The sequence below is a fragment of the Tribolium castaneum genome, chromosome 8 (genome assembly GCF_031307605.1).
Source record: "Tribolium castaneum strain GA2 chromosome 8, icTriCast1.1, whole genome shotgun sequence".
In the NCBI taxonomy this organism is placed as follows: Eukaryota; Metazoa; Arthropoda; class Insecta; order Coleoptera; family Tenebrionidae; genus Tribolium; species Tribolium castaneum.
Window position 1 is genome coordinate 1,040,395 of NC_087401.1, and position 15,077 is coordinate 1,055,471.

At 43.4% G+C, this 15,077-nt stretch overlaps 1 protein-coding gene across 1 annotated transcript; it reads right to left on the bottom strand.

Annotated features, from left to right (window-relative positions):
* Positions 1-14,162: 14,162 nt before the first annotated feature.
* On the bottom strand, positions 14,163-14,862 carry LOC135266894 (histone H4). Its single transcript, XM_064358336.1, has one exon. It carries the CDS (start codon positions 14,781-14,783, stop codon positions 14,472-14,474), a length of 312 nt encoding a protein of 103 aa, XP_064214406.1. The 5' UTR covers positions 14,784-14,862; the 3' UTR covers positions 14,163-14,471.
* Positions 14,863-15,077: the final 215 nt, after the last annotated feature.

A 15,077-nucleotide genomic window follows, 5' to 3' on the forward strand; every position in this document is an offset into this window, starting at 1 on the left:
GTAAATTACTACCTAATACAGTTTTTAATAGGACATAAGGCTTTTCTGTCATATCTACACCGTATGCATCGAGCAGATGATGACCGCTGTGTATACTGCAACGAGGAAGATACAGCCGAACATGTGTTTTTCGAAAACATGTGTTTTATCAACGCGATGCCATTCGATAGAAGTGGGAATTACAAATAAGTAATAAACTTATACATGATAATCTAGTTGAAAAAATGCTCGAGAACAATGAGCATTGGAGAACAGTACAGAAATTTACAGAGGAGATTTATAAAACTAAGAAAATGGGGGAAGAAGGAAGAAATCAATGTTCGAAAAGCTCTGATTCTTCGTAAACGAAAAGACGTAGAAAAATGCCCGCTGAGGGACCTAGATCATCTGCCGTAGGAGGCGGCCAGAAGATGTCTTGGAAACCAGCGTGCACGATCTAAGAACGGAGGCGCTAATTCCTGGAGAAAAAGAATAAGCTTTCACTCCTGACGGTATGGTCAGGTCAGGTCAGGTCAAGTGGCTGAGATGGGTGGCTTAGATTCTATACATTAGATATACCTTTTTCATTGCCTAGTATGGTTGAAAGTGTATTTTGGACATTTAAAAAAACCATACAAATCTTAAGAATGCATCAAGTTCAAGAAAATCTAAGAATGCTTCTCCTGTAGAAATGTCATAAAAAGATATTGGAAGATTAGAAATAATAGTTGTCTGAGATAGTTCAAGCATTAATAATTTTAAAATAGCAAACACATTATATCTTTGATCAAGTTTTGGGTATGGGAAAAAATTGACAAAAACACATTTTCTGAGCACAGAAGCTCGCCGGAAAAACGAAAACTGAACAATGTAAGGAGCTGTTTTAGCGCAATTCTTTAGATTTTATACGACAATTTAAAAAAAGTAAATTTTAGTCTATTTTCCAATTTAAGAAAAAAATACACTGGAAAAAATATAACGAAAATTTTCAAGATATCACAGCTCTAAAAAACTTGGTTTAAAAAGTTACCAGAATTGACCCACATGGATGGGATTCCAAACCCCGATTAACCAAGTGTATGTAATAAAAAGGTAGTTATAGTAAAAAGTAATCAAAAAATTGTTTTGCTAAATTATTGTTTTCTATGTGAGGCCATAAATTAATCATTCCACTCTTGTATATAGTTTTATAAATCGAATTTATAACAAACATTTAGGGTAGATATCTACTATAAAAGATTTGTTTATTATAATAAATTGTTAGTTAATTTCTTTGAGGAAAGTACTATTGATCTATTTATTTTTTATAATTATTAATAATAACTATTAGTGTACCTATTAATAGCGCAAAGTTGTACCTTTGTCGATTGAAGCATTTTCTCAAAATCGACAATATAAATTTGCGCTCGCAACACACATACACAAAACTTTTTCTGAATCTCCAAGTATTAACAATATACCATAATATTCAGAACAAAACCATGTAACAATTTATTAAAATTGGCAATTATTTATTTTCTGTTTACTCGTTGTTACTAGTAACTATAGCTAGTTACAAAAATCACTGGACATTTGATTTCAAAAAAAAAAAAATAATAATAATAATAAAAAATAAACAAAATGGGAGAACAAGCGTTTTTTTCAGTTATGTCGCTTTAAAGCGACAAAGTGACAGTTTTGGAGAAACGTCAACCTTACGTTGCTAATATAGACATTATAATATGTAATAATTATAAATGACAGCACAACAACTTATACTTATTTTAAGAAATCCGCGTCTTAATTATGCACCCAAATATAATACTAAATATTAAACTAAAAAGGATGTACAAACGAGAGAATGTTATAAATATTTTTTAAATTTCTAATTTAAGAGTTCGTCGCTGCTCCTTTCAGATTCCATCAAATGGATAACTTCGGGGGAAAACCCGGAGCGCCGTCTTCTTTTTTTTCTAAGGCAACACGGCATGGCATGGCTGCCCAGGGTGCGTTCAGGAATGAAGAACCAATGGTTCCGATTCCTCAGGTGAAATTGAATTCGTATCAGAATATGTAGTATTGTTTGTAATGTAATAACTAAAAAAAATGAAATTAAGACATATAGAAGAAACACTAAAGAGAGTTAAGAATTTGATTAATCCGAGATGTTACTTTCCTGCTATTTCTTGATTTCTTTTGCGTCGCACTTTTACCGATGTAATTTGTTTTTGCTGTTTCATTTTAAATTTAATTTAAAAAGAGCTTCGATTGATAAAAAAAAATCTAGATTTGAGTGGTCGGTCATTAGATTTATTTTTTACTTAATGAAACAAATTTTATTTACTTTTAAATGTTAATTGTGGTTCTGAAAAGAACCGATTTCATTTTTTTCTTCTTTTTAAACGATGAAAGAAAAAACTTCTCTATTTTGAACTTGTGTATTTGGTGACGGCTTTGGTACCTTCAGAGACTGCGTGCTTTGCCAATTCACCAGGCAACAAGAGACGAACCGCTGTTTGAATTTCCCGGCTCGTAATCGTCGAACGCTTGTTGTAATGCGCAAGACGAGAAGCTTCAGCGGCGATCCGTTCAAAGATATCATTAACGAAACTGTTCATGATGCTCATCGCCTTGCTCGAAATACCGGTATCGGGGTGTACTTGCTTCAATACCTTATAAATATAGATTGCATAGCTTTCCTTCCTCCTGCGCTTCTTTTTCTTGTCGCTCTTCGAAATATTCTTTTGAGCTTTTCCAGCCTTTTTCGCTGCTTTACCGCTTGTCTTTGGTGGCATATTTTTTAATATTTCTAATCTTAATAAAGAAAAAAAAAACACGACACAAACGAACTGTAATACGCACAACGAACACAAAATATACCTGTCAACTTGAAAGTTCAAGTTAAAATCATGGTGCACTATTCAATTCAATTCAAATACGTTTATTCAAAATAAATTACATTTCAAAAGGGATTTTGATAAAATATATACAAGATATTTATAACTTAATCTACGAGTCCGGACTGTTTTAGGCTTTTGGCCTCTTCAGTCAAGGAAATGGATGAATGTTGTGTGGGAGTGTGTGTGTCGTCGGGTGGTGAGTGAAAGAGTGAGAAGTTTGGGGCTCGTAGGAAGCTGTGGATGTGGATGTCGTCGTGGGTGTCTTGTCGGTGTCGTCAGTGGCGTCTCATTGTGAGGGGCGTCTCTTCAACGAGAAGTTGAAGATTGTCGGGCAGGTCGGGGTACAGCGCTGAGAGAAGCGCCGTGGGTGGATGGGGCAGTTTTCTTCTGGGGATCCGGGGGACTCGGTTGCGAAGAGTGTTGTCGCGTGTGAGAAACTTATGTGAAGTGTTGAGTGTGTTTTGGGCAATTGTGTTGTTGTTGTTGAGTGTGCGTTTGATGTAGTTTTGTTGGAGTTTGTGAAGACGGTCTGTGATGGGGGTGGTGTTTGTGTCCTGGTGGAGGGAATTGCTGGCGTGGAAGCGGTCGAGGCGGTGAATTCGGCGAAGGATTTGTCGTTCGCATGTGGCAATGCGATGTGTCTTGGTGTGTGGGAGAGATGCGTAGATGGGGGCTCGGTACTCGATGACGGGTCGGATGAATGTGTTGTAGGTGTGGAGAAGAGTGCGGGAATGGCACCCTTGGAAGTTTCCCATGAGATGGCGGAGGAGGTTGGATCGGTTGCGGACTTTCTTGAGCGTGTTCTGGAGGTCGGTGTCGAGTGAGCATGTGTGTGTGTAGGTGATTCCTAGGTACCTTGTGGATGGCACAAGGTCGATGGGTGTGTTGTCGAGTGTGATGGTGATGTCGCGTGGGTCGAATTTCTTGTTTCGTGTGAGGTTGGGGTGTTTGAAGAGGATGGCGGTGGATTTTGTGGGGTTGATCTTCACTCTCCACTTGCGAGTCCATGTGGAGATCTGGTTGAGGAGGGGCTGCAGGGTCCTGGAGGCTGAGGCGGCGGTGGTCCGGGATGTCCAGAGGGCGGTGTCGTCGGCGAAGAAGCGGGTTTTGGTCTGGTGAAGATCTGAAACAGGAAAATCAGAACTGTAAAAAATGTAAAGAATGGGCGACAGAACGGAGCCTTGAGGGACCCCGGAGAGAAGGGGGACGGGATAAGAAAAGGAATTTTGGACTTTGACTTTGCAGGAGCGGTTTGAGAGAAAAGAGTCGATTAATTTGATGAAGTTGAGGTTGATGTTGTGGGAAAGAAATTTTTGGATGAGACCATCGTGCCAAACACGGTCAAATGCACGTTCGACGTCCAAGAAGACGGCTAGTGTGCACTGGCCGAGATTGGCACTCCGGGTTGAGTCGGTGAAGAGTTCGAAAGTGGGGTCGGAAGTGGAGCGATGGGGGCGAAAACCGAATTGTTCAGGGGGCAGTAGGTTGTTTTCTTCGAGAGTGTGTCGGAGACGAGAGGCAAGAATTGTTTCGAAGATTTTTCCCAGAATGTTGAGGAGAGAGATGGGACGATAAGAAAGTGGGTTGTTGGGGTCTTTGTTGGGCTTGGGAATCATGATGGTGGTGGCTTCTTTCCATGGGGTTGGAAAGTGACCGGAATTGAAGCAAGAATTGTAAATTGTGGTGATGGATGTGATGGCTGTGTCAGGGAGATGTTTGAGAAGAATGGGTTTGATCTGGTCTGGTCCTGGGGCTTTCGAGTTCCTCAGCCGGATAATGAGGGCTTTGATCTCGTCGTTGGTGGTTGGAGCGGTCAAGTCCGGGTTGTCGGGTGGAAAGTCTGGGTCGGGGTCTGGGTCGAGGTCAGCGTCGTAGTCAAGTCGGGGGAGGTTTTGCCTGAAACGGAGAGTGTTGTTAGTGACTGTGTTAAAAAAGTGTTGGTTGAAATGTGGGTCATTGGGGACTTGGTGGATGTTTTGGAGGGTAGCAGCAAAACAATTTGCTTTGTCTTGTGGGGTGTTAAAAATGGTGTTGTTGACTGACAAATGGTGGATGGGGTGAGATTTTCGGCCTGTGAGTGAATTGAATTTGTCCCAAAACTTTTTACCGTCTCGGTAATCGAGGGAGCTACAACTGTTTGACCAGTGGGCAAGACGAAATTGGTTGATGTCACGTCTTATTTGTGCATTGAGACGGTTAAAGACAGTTTTGAGGACTGGAGATCTGGTTTGCACGAATTCGCGATAAATTCGGCGTTTGACTCGGATGAGGGCAAGGATTTGAGGGGGCAATGGTTTGCGATTTGTTGGAATGTGTTTGATGGGTACAAAAAGTGTTTGAGCTTGTTTGATGAGTTGTGTTAGTTGTGTTACTTGTGTGTCAATGGTGTTGGGGTCAAGTGTGTCGTCAATGTGTGGGAGGTTGTTTGTGATGTAATTTTGAAAGTCGGTCCAGTTTGTGTTGTTGAAATCGAAAATGGGGATGTGCGTGGGTCGCGGTTGGGGGCCTTGAAGTGTGAAGTTTGAGACAAGAGGGAGATGATCGGAGGTGACTGTGGTGCCAATGAAAGAGTCTGTGTTTGTGATGTGTGTGAGATTATCGGTCACAATGATGTGGTCTACGATCGATGTGCCAACGTGATTGATGAGTGTGGGAAATTGATTTCGAAGACGACAAAGAGGAAGAGTGTTGAGAGAGCGTGTGAGGTGTCTGCCGTTTGTGTTTGAAATTGTGTCACCAAAATCGGTGTGTCGAGCGTTGAAGTCTCCGAGAATGACTGCGTGTCTGAATGTGGAAGTGTAATCGAGGAGTTGGGTACTGACGGTTTCGAGAGGAGGATTGTAATAACAAATAAACAGAATGTTTAAATTGTTAATGTGAATGGTGGCTGCAACGGCTTGAAGGTGGTCAAGATGGGGGGGTAAGATGTGTTGAGATGAAGCGAGTGAAGTTGAGACAAGAAGTGTGACGCCGTGTTTGGCTCGGGTTGTGGGGCTGGGTTTGTTGTAGGAGTGGAAGCCTGTGATGTTTACGGGTCGTTTGGATTGTGTCTCTGTGATTGCTGCGATGTGAATTTGGTCGATGTGTAGAAAATGTCTCAAGGAGGCAAATTTACGAGAAATCCCTCCCGTATTGACTGTGGCGAAATTCAGAGAAGCCATTTTTGAAACGGGGGCCAGAAGGATTCACCGAAATGGTGGATTTATCCAAAAGTGAAGTGAATTTTGTTTGATGAGTGTGAGATTTTTAGATCGCGTCGGAGACAAGCGCGAGCGGAATGTTCGAGAACAGATTGGATTTTCTGTTTCTCGAACGGAAAAAGGTCAAAAAGGGTTTTTGTGATGAAGCGTAGGAATTGACGGGCAGAAACGAAGGGTTCGCGCTCGTCGGAGTCGTCGTCAGAATTTTCGGGATCGAATTCCTTGTCAACGATTTTGATGGGAACGACGGGGGTTTCTGGGGTCATTTGGGAGGGTTTGATAAATTGGGGGCAATCTCGGGACCAGGCGGGGTGATTCCCCTGGCATTTGGGGCATTTGGGGTTTGAAACTGCGGAAGGGCACGGTTTTGACCGATGATTGTCGGGGCAAGTGGGGCAGATGGGCTTGTTGGGGCATTGGGAAAAAGAATGGCCAAATGTGAAGCACTTGGCGCACTGGAGAGGGGCTGGTTTTGGGGGGTGCGACGGCTCGCAGGGGTGAACGTGGCCGAAAAGTGAAAGGCCATTTGACAGGAGTGTGTCGATCGCCGTTTTGTCCGGTGTCACGATACGCATGAGAGGAGTTGGTTTGTTGGTTTTGGCGGAAATGATGCGCCAAACTTTTTGAATGTGGAAATTATTCAGGGCTGAAATGACGTCTTGGGGTTCGATGTCAGAGCTGACGTCTCTGACAACGATGGAAAAAGTGATAGGTTTGGGTTCGATTTGGGGTAGGAGGCGTGTGGGGTTTAAGAGTTTGAACTGGATTTTCGAGCCAGGGAAGCCAGCTTGAAGCGTTGAAATTTGGTTAGGGGTAAGTTGCCTGGAAAGAACAAGAAGAGCGGATTTGTTGTAATTGACTTTTAGAGAGTCAATTTGGTGGAGGCCGAGTGAGATGAGGTGAGAGTAAAAGCTTTTTTGAGTGGCGAGTGGGGCAGGGATGTTTTGGATTGAGTAGCGAAATGAGAGTTTTTTTGAAGTGGTAGTTGAAGACGATTTTTCCGAAGTGGTAGACGAAAAGGATGCTGATGTTTCGGAGTTTGATGGTGAGGGTGTGCGTGAACGTTGTTGGGTGTGTTTTGTGGATTTTAATGTAGTGGCGTGAGTTTGTGGGGGTGGCAAAATTTTTTTGTCCATAAGGGACGGAATGGGTTTGTTTTGGGGAAGCGTTTTTGGAGAGTTTGCAGAAGACGGAAGTGAAGTGGGTAGGTTGAGGGGTTTTTTTGGTGAGTGTTTCACCGGGCCCTTGGAGCGGAGCCGACGCTCGTTCTCCATTGTGGAAACTTTTGCAATTTATCACTTTGGATTTCACTGTCACTTCACTTAGCAAACAATCGAGTGGCTGAGCGATCAGAGTCAGCGCAGAGACTCGATGTGTTCACCTCGAGAACGCGAAAGGAACTAAAAAGGATGTACAAACGAGAGAATGTTATAAATATTTTTTAAATTTCTAATTTAAGAGTTCGTCGCTGCTCCTTTCAGATTCCATCAAATGGATAACTTCGGGGGAAAACCCGGAGCGCCGTCTTCTTTTTTTTCTAAGGCAACACGGCATGGCATGGCTGCCCAGGGTGCGTTCAGGAATGAAGAACCAATGGTTCCGATTCCTCAGGTGAAACTGAATTCGTATCAGAATATGTAGTATTGTTTGTAATGTAATAACTAAAAAAAATGAAATTAAGACATATAGAAGAAACACTAAAGAGAGTTAAGAATTTGATTAATCCGAGATGTTACTTTCCTGCTATTTCTTGATTTCTTTTGCGTCGCACTTTTACCGATGTAATTTGTTTTTGCTGTTTCATTTTAAATTTAATTTAAAAAGAGCTTCGATTGATAAAAAAAAATCTAGATTTGAGTGGTCGGTCATTAGATTTATTTTTTACTTAATGAAACAAATTTTATTTACTTTTAAATGTTAATTGTGGTTCTGAAAAGAACCGATTTCATTTTTTTCTTCTTTTTAAACGATGAAAGAAAAAACTTCTCTATTTTGAACTTGTGTATTTGGTGACGGCTTTGGTACCTTCAGAGACTGCGTGCTTTGCCAATTCACCAGGCAACAAGAGACGAACCGCTGTTTGAATTTCCCGGCTCGTAATCGTCGAACGCTTGTTGTAATGCGCAAGACGAGAAGCTTCAGCGGCGATCCGTTCAAAGATATCATTAACGAAACTGTTCATGATGCTCATCGCCTTGCTCGAAATACCGGTATCGGGGTGTACTTGCTTCAATACCTTATAAATATAGATTGCATAGCTTTCCTTCCTCCTGCGCTTCTTTTTCTTGTCGCTCTTCGAAATATTCTTTTGAGCTTTTCCAGCCTTTTTCGCTGCTTTACCGCTTGTCTTTGGTGGCATATTTTTTAATATTTCTAATCTTAATAAAGAAAAAAAAAACACGACACAAACGAACTGTAATACGCACAACGAACACAAAATATACCTGTCAACTTGAAAGTTCAAGTTAAAATCATGGTGCACTATTCAATTCAAAATACGTTTATTCAAAATAAATTACATTTCAAAAGGGATTTTGATAAAATATATACAAGATATTTACAACTTAATCTACGAGTCCGGACTGTTTTAGGCTTTTGGCCTCTTCAGTCAAGGAAATGGATGAATGTTGTGTGGGAGTGTGTGTGTCGTCGGGTGGTGAGTGAAAGAGTGAGAAGTTTGGGGCTCGTAGGAAGCTGTGGATGTGGATGTCGTCGTGGGTGTCTTGTCGGTGTCGTCAGTGGCGTCTCATTGTGAGGGGCGTCTCTTCAACGAGAAGTTGAAGATTGTCGGGCAGGTCGGGGTACAGCGCTGAGAGAAGCGCCGTGGGTGGATGGGGCAGTTTTCTTCTGGGGATCCGGGGGACTCGGTTGCGAAGAGTGTTGTCGCGTGTGAGAAACTTATGTGAAGTGTTGAGTGTGTTTTGGGCAATTGTGTTGTTGTTGTTGAGTGTGCGTTTGATGTAGTTTTGTTGGAGTTTGTGAAGACGGTCTGTGATGGGGGTGGTGTTTGTGTCCTGGTGGAGGGAATTGCTGGCGTGGAAGCGGTCGAGGCGGTGAATTCGGCGAAGGATTTGTCGTTCGCATGTGGCAATGCGATGTGTCTTGGTGTGTGGGAGAGATGCGTAGATGGGGGCTCGGTACTCGATGACGGGTCGGATGAATGTGTTGTAGGTGTGGAGAAGAGTGCGGGAATGGCACCCTTGGAAGTTTCCCATGAGATGGCGGAGGAGGTTGGATCGGTTGCGGACTTTCTTGAGCGTGTTCTGGAGGTCGGTGTCGAGTGAGCATGTGTGTGTGTAGGTGATTCCTAGGTACCTTGTGGATGGCACAAGGTCGATGGGTGTGTTGTCGAGTGTGATGGTGATGTCGCGTGGGTCGAATTTCTTGTTTCGTGTGAGGTTGGGGTGTTTGAAGAGGATGGCGGTGGATTTTGTGGGGTTGATCTTCACTCTCCACTTGCGAGTCCATGTGGAGATCTGGTTGAGGAGGGGCTGCAGGGTCCTGGAGGCTGAGGCGGCGGTGGTCCGGGATGTCCAGAGGGCGGTGTCGTCGGCGAAGAAGCGGGTTTTGGTCTGGTGAAGATCTGAAACAGGAAAATCAGAACTGTAAAAAATGTAAAGAATGGGCGACAGAACGGAGCCTTGAGGGACCCCGGAGAGAAGGGGGACGGGATAAGAAAAGGAATTTTGGACTTTGACTTTGCAGGAGCGGTTTGAGAGAAAAGAGTCGATTAATTTGATGAAGTTGAGGTTGATGTTGTGGGAAAGAAATTTTTGGATGAGACCATCGTGCCAAACACGGTCAAATGCACGTTCGACGTCCAAGAAGACGGCTAGTGTGCACTGGCCGAGATTGGCACTCCGGGTTGAGTCGGTGAAGAGTTCGAAAGTGGGGTCGGAAGTGGAGCGATGGGGGCGAAAACCGAATTGTTCAGGGGGCAGTAGGTTGTTTTCTTCGAGAGTGTGTCGGAGACGAGAGGCAAGAATTGTTTCGAAGATTTTTCCCAGAATGTTGAGGAGAGAGATGGGACGATAAGAAAGTGGGTTGTTGGGGTCTTTGTTGGGCTTGGGAATCATGATGGTGGTGGCTTCTTTCCATGGGGTTGGAAAGTGACCGGAATTGAAGCAAGAATTGTAAATTGTGGTGATGGATGTGATGGCTGTGTCAGGGAGATGTTTGAGAAGAATGGGTTTGATCTGGTCTGGTCCTGGGGCTTTCGAGTTCTTCAGCCGGATAATGAGGGCTTTGATCTCGTCGTCGGTGGTTGGAGCGGTCAAGTCCGGGTTGTCGGGTGGAAAGTCTGGGTCGGGGTCTGGGTCGAGGTCAGCGTCGTAGTCAAGTCGGGGGAGGTTTTGCCTGAAACGGAGAGTGTTGTTAGTGACTGTGTTAAAAAAGTGTTGGTTGAAATGTGGGTCATTGGGGACTTGGTGGATGTTTTGGAGGGTAGCAGCAAAACAATTTGCTTTGTCTTGTGGGGTGTTAAAAATGGTGTTGTTGACTGACAAATGGTGGATGGGGTGAGATTTTCGGCCTGTGAGTGAATTGAATTTGTCCCAAAACTTTTTACCGTCTCGGTAATCGAGGGAGCTACAACTGTTTGACCAGTGGGCAAGACGAAATTGGTTGATGTCACGTCTTATTTGTGCATTGAGACGGTTAAAGACAGTTTTGAGGACTGGAGATCTGGTTTGCACGAATTCGCGATAAATTCGGCGTTTGACTCGGATGAGGGCAAGGATTTGAGGGGGCAATGGTTTGCGATTTGTTGGAATGTGTTTGATGGGTACAAAAAGTGTTTGAGCTTGTTTGATGAGTTGTGTTAGTTGTGTTACTTGTGTGTCAATGGTGTTGGGGTCAAGTGTGTCGTCAATGTGTGGGAGGTTGTTTGTGATGTAATTTTGAAAGTCGGTCCAGTTTGTGTTGTTGAAATCGAAAATGGGGATGTGCGTGGGTCGCGGTTGGGGGCCTTGAAGTGTGAAGTTTGAGACAAGAGGGAGATGATCGGAGGTGACTGTGGTGCCAATGAAAGAGTCTGTGTTTGTGATGTGTGTGAGATTATCGGTCACAATGATGTGGTCTACGATCGATGTGCCAACGTGATTGATGAGTGTGGGAAATTGATTTCGAAGACGACAAAGAGGAAGAGTGTTGAGAGAGCGTGTGAGGTGTCTGCCGTTTGTGTTTGAAATTGTGTCGCCAAAATCGGTGTGTCGAGCGTTGAAGTCTCCGAGAATGACTGCGTGTCTGAATGTGGAAGTGTAATCGAGGAGTTGGGTACTGACGGTTTCGAGAGGAGGATTGTAATAACAAATAAACAGAATGTTTAAATTGTTAATGTGAATGGTGGCTGCAACGGCTTGAAGGTGGTCAAGATGAGGGGGTAAGATGTGTTGAGATGAAGCGAGTGAAGTTGAGACAAGAAGTGTGACGCCGTGTTTGGCTCGGGTTGTGGGGCTGGGTTTGTTGTAGGAGTGGAAGCCTGTGATGTTTACGGGTCGTTTGGATTGTGTCTCTGTGATTGCTGCGATGTGAATTTGGTCGATGTGTAGAAAATGTCTCAAGGAGGCAAATTTACGAGAAATCCCTCCCGTATTGACTGTGGCGAAATTCAGAGAAGCCATTTTTGAAACGGGGGCCAGAAGGATTCACCGAAATGGTGGATTTATCCAAAAGTGAAGTGAATTTTGTTTGATGAGTGTGAGATTTTTAGATCGCGTCGGAGACAAGCGCGAGCGGAATGTTCGAGAACAGATTGGATTTTCTGTTTCTCGAACGGAAAAAGGTCAAAAAGGGTTTTTGTGATGAAGCGTAGGAATTGACGGGCAGAAACGAAGGGTTCGCGCTCGTCGGAGTCGTCGTCAGAATTTTCGGGATCGAATTCCTTGTCAACGATTTTGATGGGAACGACGGGGGTTTCTGGGGTCATTTGGGAGGGTTTGATAAATTGGGGGCAATCTCGGGACCAAGCGGGGTGATTCCCCTGGCATTTGGGGCATTTGGGGTTTGAAACTGCGGAAGGGCACGGTTTTGACCGATGATTGTCGGGGCAAGTGGGGCAGATGGGCTTGTTGGGGCATTGGGAAAAAGAATGGCCAAATGTGAAGCACTTGGCGCACTGGAGAGGGGCTGGTTTTGGGGGGTGCGACGGCTCGCAGGGGTGAACGTGGCCGAAAAGTGAAAGGCCATTTGACAGGAGTGTGTCGATCGCCGTTTTGTCCGGTGTCACGATACGCATGAGAGGAGTTGGTTTGTTGGTTTTGGCGGAAATGATGCGCCAAACTTTTTGAATGTGGAAATTATTCAGGGCTGAAATGACGTCTTGGGGTTCGATGTCAGAGCTGACGTCTCTGACAACGATGGAAAAAGTGATGGGTTTGGGTTCGATTTGGGGTAGGAGGCGTGTGGGGTTTAAGAGTTTGAACTGGATTTTCGAGCCAGGGAAGCCAGCTTGAAGCGTTGAAATTTGGTTAGGGGTAAGTTGCCTGGAAAGAACAAGAAGAGCGGATTTGTTGTAATTGACTTTTAGAGAGTCAATTTGGTGGAGGCCGAGTGAAATGAGGTGAGAGTAAAAGCTTTTTTGAGTGGCGAGTGGGGCAGGGATGTTTTGGATTGAGTAGCGAAATGAGAGTTTTTTTGAAGTGGTAGTTGAAGACGATTTTTCCGAAGTGGTAGACGAAAAGGATGCTGATGTTTCGGAGTTTGATGGTGAGGGTGTGCGTGAACGTTGTTGGGTGTGTTTTGTGGATTTTAATGTAGTGGCGTGAGTTTGTGGGGGTGGCAAAATTTTTTTGTCCATAAGGGACGGAATGGGTTTGTTTTGGGGAAGCGTTTTTGGAGAGTTTGCAGAAGACGGAAGTGAAGTGGGTAGGTTGAGGGGTTTTTTTGGTGAGTGTTTCACCGGGCCCTTGGAGCGGAGCCGACGCTCGTTCTCCATTGTGGAAACTTTTGCAATTTATCACTTTGGATTTCACTGTCACTTCACTTAGCAAACAATCGAGTGGCTGAGCGATCAGAGTCAGCGCAGAGACTCGATGTGTTCACCTCGAGAGCGCGAAAGGAACTGGTGCACTACTTGTTAAAAATGTTTTATATACGAATTTACTCCGAATCAAGACCCCACCTTTTAGTATAATCATCCAGTCAGAAATACGACTTCTCTATAAGTAACCGTATAAATACGAAGCCAGAAACGCAACTTTAGTCATTCGCAGTCGCAGTTGTAGCATACAAGTTATACGCGCAGCATATTCTTATAGTTTATTTTGACTTTTCCATAAACTACGAAAACCACCATCATATCAACATGTCTGGACGTGGAAAAGGAGGAAAGGTAAAAGGAAAAGCCAAGTCTCGTTCGAGCAGGGCCGGTCTTCAGTTTCCTGTTGGAAGAATACATCGTTTACTTCGTAAAGGTAATTACGCCGAACGAGTCGGTGCCGGTGCTCCAGTTTATTTGGCGGCTGTGATGGAATATCTTGCCGCTGAAGTTCTTGAATTGGCTGGAAATGCTGCTCGTGACAACAAAAAAACTCGTATTATTCCACGTCATCTTCAATTGGCCATCAGAAATGACGAAGAATTAAACAAGCTCCTTTCCGGTGTGACAATCGCTCAAGGTGGTGTTTTACCCAACATCCAGGCGGTCCTTTTGCCGAAAAAAACCGAAAAGAAACCATAAACAGCTAACTGTTGTCTCTCTAGTTGCTGTGAGAAGCAGCAAGCTACAAAAAAATAATAATATCGGCCCTTCTCAGGGCCATCATTTTTTTAACAAATAAAAAAAAGAATCACAAACTTTTTTTAAAGAGTAAATAAACATACCTACTTAAAGTTACATAAAACTTGGCAAAAATTTATTGCACGATTTAAAAAAAAAAGAGCACTCAAGATGTTTTATTTTCTTAATAGTTTAAAAGCAGGTAAATTTTTATTGCCTCTCCTAGACGGCGAGCTACACGCCGCGCCGGTGGGGGGCTAGCTAATCCATGTATATCGGTTAGGCTTTGATGTTTTCTTTCTTTAGTGGTAATTATTATTTATCTCTGAAAAGTCAAAATTCATCCCTTTAAGGAAAAGCATACGATTGATTAAACAACAAAGTCATAAAAACCACACAACTTTATTTGTTACATTTCCTAGAAATATAAAAACAGTTTGGAAATCAAACATTTATTATACTGGTGGTTTAACTGAGAGCCTTGTGATACGTACTTTTTTCATTTGTTTAGAAATATTTTTGTGGTTCTGAAAAGAACCGTTTTTTTTTCGTCGAAAATTAAAATGCGATGAATAGTAGAGAGTAGATTGATGTAACTAACGATGAGGAAGAAACATAAAAACCAAACAATGCTGGTATACCGGTATTGTCGTCGCCTCGTAGTCTCATAGATAAAACATAGGTTATAAAAAAAACTTAACCGCCAAAACCGTAAAGTGTACGCCCTTGACGCTTCAAAGCGTAAACGACATCCATGGCGGTGACGGTTTTACGTTTTGCGTGTTCGGTGTAGGTGACGGCATCACGAATGACGTTTTCGAGGAATACCTTCAGGACACCTCTGGTTTCTTCGTAAATGAGACCGGAGATACGTTTCACTCCTCCACGACGTGCCAATCTTCTGATCGCGGGCTTCGTGATGCCCTGGATGTTATCACGTAAAACTTTACGATGACGTTTTGCTCCACCTTTTCCCAATCCCTTTCCACCTTTGCCACGACCGGTCATTTTGAATGATTATTGATTCAAATTAAGCTTTGTTTCACAAAAGAAAACGACACAGATTTGACTGCTTCGTCGAAAACAACTACCTGCTCGCCAGATTAGTCAACTCATTTTATAGTTTAGTTTCGCTCCGCCTCTTAAGTTACTTTTTTGACCAATCAGATAACGCATAGTGTCACCCTAGTTAATAAAATACGGCGAAAAATTTTGTTGCAGGGTCATATGAACCGTCGCCGTTGTTAGTGACGTACGTAGGTGTTTATGTGTGTGTATGTGTAGTTGAGGGATAAAGAAGTA